This window comes from Glycine max, chromosome 8 (genome assembly GCF_000004515.6).
Source record: "Glycine max cultivar Williams 82 chromosome 8, Glycine_max_v4.0, whole genome shotgun sequence".
In the NCBI taxonomy this organism is placed as follows: Eukaryota; Viridiplantae; Streptophyta; class Magnoliopsida; order Fabales; family Fabaceae; genus Glycine; species Glycine max.
In genome coordinates, this window is record NC_038244.2 from 41,950,818 (window position 1) to 41,960,940 (window position 10,123).

The 10,123-nt window shown below is 32.6% G+C and overlaps 1 protein-coding gene across 1 annotated transcript; it reads right to left on the bottom strand.

Moving 5' to 3' along the window:
• Positions 1-5,860: 5,860 nt before the first annotated feature.
• LOC102662509 (G-type lectin S-receptor-like serine/threonine-protein kinase LECRK1) lies at positions 5,861-9,004 on the bottom strand. Its single transcript, XM_006585997.4, has one exon. It carries the CDS (start codon positions 8,384-8,386, stop codon positions 6,026-6,028), a length of 2,361 nt encoding a protein of 786 aa, XP_006586060.1. The 5' UTR covers positions 8,387-9,004; the 3' UTR covers positions 5,861-6,025.
• Between the last annotated feature and the right edge of the window lie 1,119 nt (positions 9,005-10,123).

Here is a 10,123-nt window from a genome sequence, read left to right on the forward strand (position 1 = left end):
AGTAAACAAAAGACAATTCAAAGTAAAAGCTTAACAGATTAGGGGGGTTTCAATTGTTGGGTGAAATGGGTTAACAGATTAAGGGGGGTTTCAATTGTTGGGTGAAATGGGTGTTGTTTGTAACACCCTACACGAATTACACTCGAATTAGAAGAATTTAAAGGTTGTACAAATATAAAATTATACAATTGAGGATGACTTGAAAAGAGATAATATATATATCAATAATATATATATATTTTTCGATAACCTATCACTTAAGAACTTCATAGTTAAACATGTTTGATTTAAATTAGTTATGTGATAAGTGACATTTTGGAAAGTTTTTCAGCAAACATATGAGTAAAGATAAAACACATAAAAAAAAATTGTATTGATATGTGAAAACAATCATTGATCCTAAAAGTAACAGAAATAAATTATTGAAGTATAAAAAATGACTACATACAGAAAATACTACTGTTTCAGAAGTCAAAAATAAAAAAAGTTACCTTGTTAGGAAGAGATTTAATTTTGGGTTTACGCCAGGGATTTCAATTCCAAAGAATCCATGATCCCAAATTACTTATTCTAGTGATTATTTAAAGATATGAAAATCAAATTTAGACGATAAAAAATTGTTACAAATTGTATGTTGTTTGTCATCTTTTAATGCACCAACAAAAAAGAACTATACATAATTTTTTAAAAAATTGAGGGATTAAAACAAAAAAAATATTTTAGAGAACTAAACATAGGATCCAAATTTAGAAATTAAAAACATATTTAAATTTTTTTTAACAGCAACTATTTCATCTGTTATTTTATAACCAAGGTAAGACAACACTACTTTTTACATCGACTGCGAAACAACCAGAGTAGAATCTGACTACTATTTACTACAACAAATCTACATAAGTCTTAGAACCAATATAAAAAAGAAGTCCATTTTAACTCGAGTAAAATGGCCTCTTGGTACTAGCAGTACCAGTACCAGTTGCTATACTTTTTTTCTATATATTCATTAAATTTTGCTATAATTTAATCTCACTCTATTCATTAGTCTTTAATTTTTTTTTTACATCATTAGTTTTTAATGTTATTGTACTTGATCTTTTCTCCACGTCATTCATACTTAAATTCTCGTCGTTTAAGGCTGTTGTTTCTAAGTTTACACCAACTTTCAGCAAAAAAGTGAAAAGGTTGGATGATAACATTTATGTTATTAAATATTGGACCTTTTATTTACATGATTTTTCACAATATTCATTCTTTAATTTTTTTTTTTTGAAGATTCATTATTCTTTAATGTTATTATGGTCTCTTCGTTTCTATTTATAAGCTAGATATCCTAACCGCTAGACAACAACAGATTATTGATCAAAATATCATACACGGAATATATATTACTTTTAGTGTGTTAAAATGTTCATAATTGTTTCCTGCGCGTTACATAGTTGATCCCAATAATTGGCTTATGTATGAAAAGACAAATGAAGCAGGATTTGGTATGCAATTATTAACTTTGTATAAATTTCTTATTAGTTCTCTTATTATTTAATGCGCTATTTTTATTAGTCAAATATTTATTATTTAGGAATATTAAGAAAGTATTAATTACTTTATAATAATATATGTATTTATTGATATTGCAACGTATAACACATTAATTAATTCATAAATATATATACTTAGTACTTGATTATGTAATTTCTTCTAAAAAAAACTTCTCCTTTAATTTGTTTATTAGTCTAAATATATTATAGTAAGATAATATTATATTTTATTATTTTTAGACTTAAATATGTTTTTGTTTTATGATATATATTGGTTTTTGACATTTAGTTTCTAATAATTTTTTCCTTCGAATCCAATTCATAATATTTAAAAAAATTTGTCTAAGGTTTTTGTCGTTAGTTGAAATCTGTTATCTGTTCATGTGACCATTAACTGGATACGTAGACACGTGACATATAATATTTGTCTAAGTGAAATTACATTTTGGAAAGATGAATGGTGATGACCCTTTTCCACTTCCTCCTCACTTTCTCTCTCCTCTTCTCCCTCTCCTCTCCGCACCCCTTCTTCTCCTTCCCCCACCCATTTCCACGTTCCCAATGCCGAAACCTCATTCATGGCCTCCCTCGACCACTTCTTCGCCTAGGCTCAAACGTCCCGCGCTCAAAGGCCACACAACACGCGACGTCACAAAGCTTAACGGCACCATTTTTTGCTCAAGACGGATAGGTTGTACTCAAAGACGACAAAGTCATCACCACCCCTCCAACCCATTTCTTCCACCACCACTCCTATTCTTCTTCACCATCACCACCACCTCCAAAACCCTATATCACAACCCCACTGAAAACCTTCCTATCAAATCCGTAGTCAAGCGTCATGAAACCTAATGAATGTGATCTCCACCGCCATCGCCGCTACGAAATTGATAACGACTAATTATGAGTATATTTTGAAATTAAATTATATAGGAATTTGTAACTTCTCTTTCCTAATTCTTCCTTTTTGAGAAAATAATTGTTAAATTAACATAATTTAAATTTTTGTGCAGAGAATATTAAAAGTGATGAATTTATGATGCTTAGTAAGTAAAATAAAGCCCAAAAAGCAGGATAATTAAGAAAAACATGACTAATTAAGGAAAATATGACTAATTAATGAAAACAAACTAATTAAAGAAAACAGACTAATTCAGGAAAGTAAAGACGAACTTAGCGTAAGAAATTTGCTTAACGCTAAACTAATCTGCACCTATAAAAGAAGAAGAGATAAGAAAGAAAAACACACAAAAATTCCAAGAGAACATAATTCCGTATAGAAGACAAAGATTAAAAGAAGGAGAATCAATCATTGGGAGTCATTACTTCCTTCCATTTCCTTTCTTATTTTCCTCCCCTTTACTAAATATTATCCTCTTGCAATTATAAAGCCTCCATGACAATGAGAAGCTAAACCCCCTTTGTTGGGAACTTGACAGTCAACTACTCTTGATATAATTTCTCTTTCAATCTATTTATGAATATTGCATTTGCATTATCTTTTCTTGTATTTAATATTATTGCTTGTGGCTTAATTACCCATTTGCATGGTAAGTTTTAAGTGTAGCATTGGAAAACATTATTTTCTAATAGAACTAAGAAATAGTATCTAAATAAAGTCATCACTAGGGATAGGTTGATATTTGTTTAGCTATAGTTATACATCTTTATTCATAATGCAATTTCCTATTTTACTTTGCAAATGGATTTGAGAGAGAAAATATATAAATCAGACTCTTTCATGCGGGAGACCAAAGTTAGAGTATATTAGTAGATGTAGGTGTAAATTAGAATTATAAATAAAGAAAAATCATTAACATTACATCAAGGAATAACTTTGATAGGCTAAATTTTCAACATTCTCATCTTCTAAATTTAACTTCTATAATAATTGACTTTTCTTATCCTTTTGTTTGATTTAATTTTCTGCTAATTTAAATTATTGTTTTCTTATAATCTTTTCAAATTAATTTTCTTTAACCTTTTTTTATTAATAAAATAGTCATCTACCTAAGTACAAAGAATGTCCTTGTGGATTTGACACTCGGACTTCTATTTTAACTTTACTATTTGGGACGAATTGGTGTACTTGTCAATCTATCAACAAAAACCCAACGAGCCCCGCCATGAACTCACAACAAACCCCATCATGAAACCCCCCCATGATTTTGCTTTTCTTGCTTTCATATTTAGATTTGTTGTTACCATTGTTGTGGTTTGATGTTTTGATAATTGCTAAATATGAGCTATTTTTTATAATAAAAATATATTGAAAAGATCTTTAAAAAATTTAGTAGCAGTTATTTTTGGCTTAAATATTAGAAATTGATATTTTTCTTATTTAAGACTTGCAGATATGAAAAGGAGTAATTAAAAGTAAAAAAAATCCAAAAAATATCAAAAATATAAATAAGGAAGATTTTTTTGGCATCAGGCCCAAGTTCACTCCAGCAACTATAAAAAGGGAGTCAGACCCAAGTCCACTCTAGCAGTTATAAAAAGGAGTCAACCCAAGGAGAAAAGACACACTGAGTCAAAGCACTGTAATACATACCTAAAGCCTAAGAACTCTTTCTTCTCTTTCATCATTTTCTATTTTCTTTTTCCATCCCTTCTCCTCCATCAGTTCCTATACCTCTTTTCTATTGTAAGGCCCCTTATGACTACGAAAGGCTAAACCCTTAGTTAGGGTCTCACAGACCTAACAAGCCAAAAGATGTATTGTACACTTCATATTTATTAATGCAAACAAGTGTTTTTTTTCCTATTATCCTTTCTTACTTTTAATTTCATGCATTATTCATCTTTGCATCATTTTTGGGGGTTAGGTGCTCAATAGAGGGTAATCCTTAATAGAAAAACAAGGAAGGTTTTGCATTCATCTGTTTTAGGAATTAGTCGCTTGAGAGAGGGTAATTTCTAATAGAACTAAAAGAAAGGGGTATCTTAATAAAATCATTGCTAAACATAGTGATTGCATTATGCTCATGCATCAAAGCAAACATCTAGAATTAGAACTTCATGCATTTTATCTATTGACTCTTTGCAAAAACATTTGGGAGATAGATAGGTAAAAGAAGCTTGTCATCGTGAGATATCAGGGACAAGTAATTTAATAAATGTAGGTAGGATAAATTCACCTGATTGATAGAGAAAAAAACACAAATAATACATCTTAGGCAAATAAGGCATGCTAGGTCCTAACATTCTCAATCCATTGAATTCCCTATTATTTCTTTTGGTTTCTATTAATAGTTATTATTTTATACTTTGTTCTTTTAAATTTATCTTTTGTACCCCATTTTATCTTTTTCTCTTATAAATTGGAAATTATCCAACACAAGTATAAACAAAGTTCCTGTGGAAATTGACACTCGAATTTCCGAGTCTTTATTGCTTGGACATTTGATACACTTGCCAACGAGTCAATATGTTTTTTTTTTTTTGGATTTTGGGTTTTTTTAGACATGTTCAAATCAGTGTTTTTGTTTTCTTGATTTTGTGGTTTGATGTTTTCTCGATGTTGTTCACCATTAGTGGCACAGTGGTGGGATATGAGGAAGATGAAGGATGATGGAGACAAATAGGAGAAAGAAGAAAGGGGTAAAACATAAAAAGAAGGAAAAAAATAAGAAAAAGAAAAAGAAAGAATCTTAACCGTTGTTTTAAAAAATAAAAAATCTAACAATGGAGAAACACGAAAATAATACGATGTCGTTTTTATTTTCTTAAAAGAAAATTCATACACGTAATCCTACTTGGACAAAGATTACACGTGACACTGCATGTTGAATGCCTATGTGTCTGGTTAATGATCACATAAACAGATAACAAATTTCGATTAACGACAGGAATCTTAGAAAAAAGTTTTCAAATATTTGAGACCCAATTCGAAGGAAAAATTAATTAACAATCAGATGTCAAAAACAAATATGTCAGGGACCAAAATTCCCAAATAAGCTCAAAATTTGCATTCCCTCAATCTTCTCATAAACCCAACACTGCCAACCACACATTCGTTCTTGCTTAATGTTTTGGTTATTGGTTGCCTAAATATCCCTACAACTATTATATCATTTCAGCGAGCATATTTTGCACCTTTTATATTTCTTAACAGACCCTTTAGCAGCAACCTGCAAGTTAAATTCAATGCTAAATTTGCATAAACCTATATCTGCAAGTTTTTTTATAAGAATAATTTACATTTTAACCTAGTCTTTGACACGAGTGCTCTCTCTACTTTTTGACTTTGTGCCCTATGGTGGAGTAACATGTTCTATATATTAGACTATTACCGGTGAAATTGATCATGAAATAACTGCATCCTAAATATTAACATAGATGTTTTGTAGCTGGCAACATACGAAAAAAATAGCATATATAAACATTATTCATTCATGCAATGACTTCATCAAGTCTTCTGGTTCAACTGAAAGCTTAAATAATTATTTGAAACATTTTGTGAAAGCTATCACACAACATTGACCAAACTACAAGCCCTGATCTTCCATCATCTGATCATAAACCAAAGGAGGAATCCCAACTTCCACAGTTCCATTTAGCATCTGCATCACATGCTTCATTGAAGGTCTAAGAGCCGGATTCGGATGAACACACCATAGTCCAACCAATGCCATTTCTTCAAACCTCTTGAAATCATTCAGCACTTCTGAGTCGTGTCTCACCACTACCTCTAGCTTCCTAGACACCACACTCCTTAAAACCAAATTTGAAAGAACCAAATCATCATCTTCGCTGTCGTTTGCATCGTGAGGAGACTCGAAGTGCCTCCTGCAACAAATAATCTCCAATAACATAACCCCAAAACTGTATATATCAACTTTGGCAGTTATTGGTGCGCTCTTTAGCCATTCAGGTGCCATATAACCTATTGTCCCTCTTAAATTGGTGCTTGTTCTAGTTTGATCTTTGAGCAAAAGCTTGGAAAGCCCAAAATCTGCTATCTTTGCTGTGTGATTGGAATCAAGTAACACATTTTGGGGCTTGATATCACAATGTATGATTTGGGTGTGGCACTCTTCGTGCAGGTATAGTAAGCCTCGTGCGACTCCAAGAGCCATTTCGATCCTCTGACCCCATTGAGGCCTTTCTCCCTCTCCAAACAAAAAGCTTGACAATGCTCCGTTCGTCATCAACTCATACACAAGAACTCGATGGCTACTCTCAATGCAAAAGCCCAAAAGCCTCACCAAATTTCTGTGATGGGTACGGCCAATAATTTTGAGCTCAGTCATGAATTCACTCTCACTTTTCTCAATTTTCTTTTCCAGTTTCTTTACTGCAATACCAATCACTGCATCGTCTATTATTAAAGTTCCGTGATAGACTTTACCCGAAGAACCCCTTCCAAGAATCCTAGTGAATCCATCTGTTGCTTCATGCAGCTCCTGGAAGGTGAATTCTCTGAAGTTGATTCCAATAGCGCTTGCATTCAAATACCGCTTTCTTCTTGCTAGTCTCTGAGTGAAAGGGTGATAGTAGACAACAAGGGCACCAAAGAAACATGCAAGAGTGGCAGTAACTGCAAGCATAACCTTCAAAAATATTCTTACATTAAAGCTCTTTTTGTTGGTAGCTTTATTAGATCTCCCATCATCAACACTGTTAGGAACTTTAAGCAGTGCTTTCTGTCCCTTCGAAGAAGAGCTATTTCTAGCATTCAGCAAAGGCAACCTCTTCTTGGCACATGTGCGGGTGGAGGTGTTATAAGTTGCAGCAATGACATTACAATCATCCATTAAAGACTTCTTACAACCTTCCAAATCAACATCATATACGCGAACAAAATTATTATCGAATTGGAAATCAGTGTCCCCAAACACCTCTACCTTGAACTTCTTCTCTGCACAGTAATTGATTGTATCTGGTGGGTGACACCCTTTGGACACATCTTGATGATCCAATGGGATATAACCCGGAATACACTCACACTTGACTGATTCATTGTCAGGAGAAGTGCACAAACCATAAACACCACAAACAAGATTCACTCTGCAGGGATCTTCCACAGCTCTCCAAACCCTCCTCCACCCAGTGGTGTCATTCTCGTTTCGTCTGGGATATGCATATTGCTGAAAATTTCCATTCTCATCTATTGTAGCGCGGTGATAGTAATCTTCCACGGGGGTTGAAGTGCTTTTTGTTAAGGTGTAGATGCTCCTAGAGCCGCTAACAAAGTGCATGAGAGCACTGGTAGCATTAAACTCCAAATTCACATTGGGGGTGTTGGTTGAATTGTACCAGTATGCAGGGCCAGACCATTGGTACGCTTTTAGCACCAAGTTTCCATCGTCTTGCATTTGTAACATGAATTTTCCCAATGAGTAGTTTGAATCTCCTCTCTCCTTGGAATAGAGAACTTTGGTACTCTGCAACGTTTGTCCCGGTAACATTGTGTTGGAAGGAGAATTGAAACTCTGCCAGACAGATTCCGAGTTGGAGTCCTTCATGACAAAATTTCCGTCATCTTGCATGTAGGAAGAAGTTGCAGCACCACCACTGTATATGGTTTGAGCAATAGTCTGGTTCGGGTATGCAACCACAAGGTTTCCTGCAGAAGTGAATTGGATTTGGGAATTTGCTTCCACAGGGGGACTCTGGAAGTACCATGCCAAAGTTCTGTCTGGGATTTTTCCAAACCATATTCCCACAAGAAAGAGACCAGTGCGAAGATCATAGAATCCGAATTCAAAATCGCCCGAGGGTGACTTCCAGGTAGAATTTGAACCGGCAGTGATGTTTGTGTTTAATTGTATGACATCTAAGCCATTCAGAAGTGAAAGTGAAAGTGAAAGTGAAAGTATGAAAGGAAGAAAGATAGCTGAAGACATTGCATTCGATGCGGAGCCAGGGAAGAGCAATGTGAAGGTGTATAAAATAACAACACAAGAATCTGAAGCTGAACAATGAAGCGGCTAACTTTGCTACAACTTAAGTTTGTTCAAGCCTGCGGATTATCTTGTCCAAGAAATTGGATGAAAATGATTATAGAGCTTGGTATTATGCATTTTAATGCTAAAGGATAGCAATGTCATAAACAGTATGCTATAGGAAATTTATGGCAACTATGTTGTTGAAGACTTTTGGCAGCAGAACATCCCATCAAACACAGGATTGTCTGATTGACTTCAATAGCTACCACGAATAAGCTGATGATAAACTTTGAAACAATCAAATTGCTTTGCAAGAAGTATTGTCACTCACGGAACATGGAAGAATTGTCTTATGCAAATTTAGTCCTACAGCTACAGCATGATATATATGCTGCGAGTCGCACATCGGGTGACTAACAAGCATAGTAAATGCTTATATGACTGGGTAGGCCACTCATCTGTGGCTTGTTACCACAAAGCGACGACTAGCAGCACTATCTACGCCACCGGACAGAACCGGCTTTTAATGGCCTAACTTTAACACAATGTATATTTGAAAGTTGAAAATTCATAAGTGGACTTTTGCACAAAAAATAAGAATATTAAGAATAGGAGTTGCCGACCTTTTTCCATTTTTATGCTTCAATTAGATAAGTGTTCCCATAATATAACTTTCAAAGAAGCAGTTAACTTGCCCACAACACTACTTTGAACTTTCTTCAAGTAATAATTGGATGGAAACGATTGCAGACCAAATCAAAAGACTAGTCCTCACTCAGCTAAGTCAATTATGGGTTCTCTTACTTTTTCGCATTCGATAGTAGTGTCGTATGGATATGGAACAAGACACATGTATTTCACTTTTGAGTTAACATGTAACACGCAGGAAAATGAATGGAAGACACCATGAAAATGCCTACTGCGTACACATAGGGACAAATAATGGATCTTAAATATGACTTTAAAATTTTGATTTTTGATATACTATATACTAGTCGTCTTGATTTTAATATTTTTTTCATAGGGACAAAAGTCTTATTATTTCTTTAAATTTTTTATTTAATGTCATAGAATATTAATTATTAATAATGAAAGTATTTATTGTTATCTTTAATTTATTTTTATTTGTAAATTTTATTTAATTTAAAAATATCCTTATAATGTAAAATAAATTTTTTAGTATATTATATATTTATATATCATGTATTTTATTATACTCTCTTTCTCATTGAGAGATACAATTTCACTGTTATTTAATGAACAAAAAAAGGTTATGGTGACAATGTAAAGCAGAACATTAAAAAATTATTTAATAATTTTTATATATCATAAAATTCTAAATTTATTAATTATTTTCAAAATTTTCTGTTACATAAGAATTTCATATTCTCAAATCTCAACTTAAATCACTTTAATTTTTAATTAATCTCAAATCGTAACTACCTAATTTAAAACCATTTTTTAAAACTTTCCTTTTTTCAACAAATGTAAGCAACACATTTTTCAACATATAAATTATATTTTAATTTTTTTATAATTAAATAACTATATTATGATACAAGATTATTTTTAACTAATGAAAATTTATTTTTTGAAAACATTAAAATTCTTTAGAAATAAAGATGAAAACAATACATTAAAAAAAGATAAGAAGTTAAGAAAAATTTCTAAAAGCGTTTTCATTGAATAAAACTC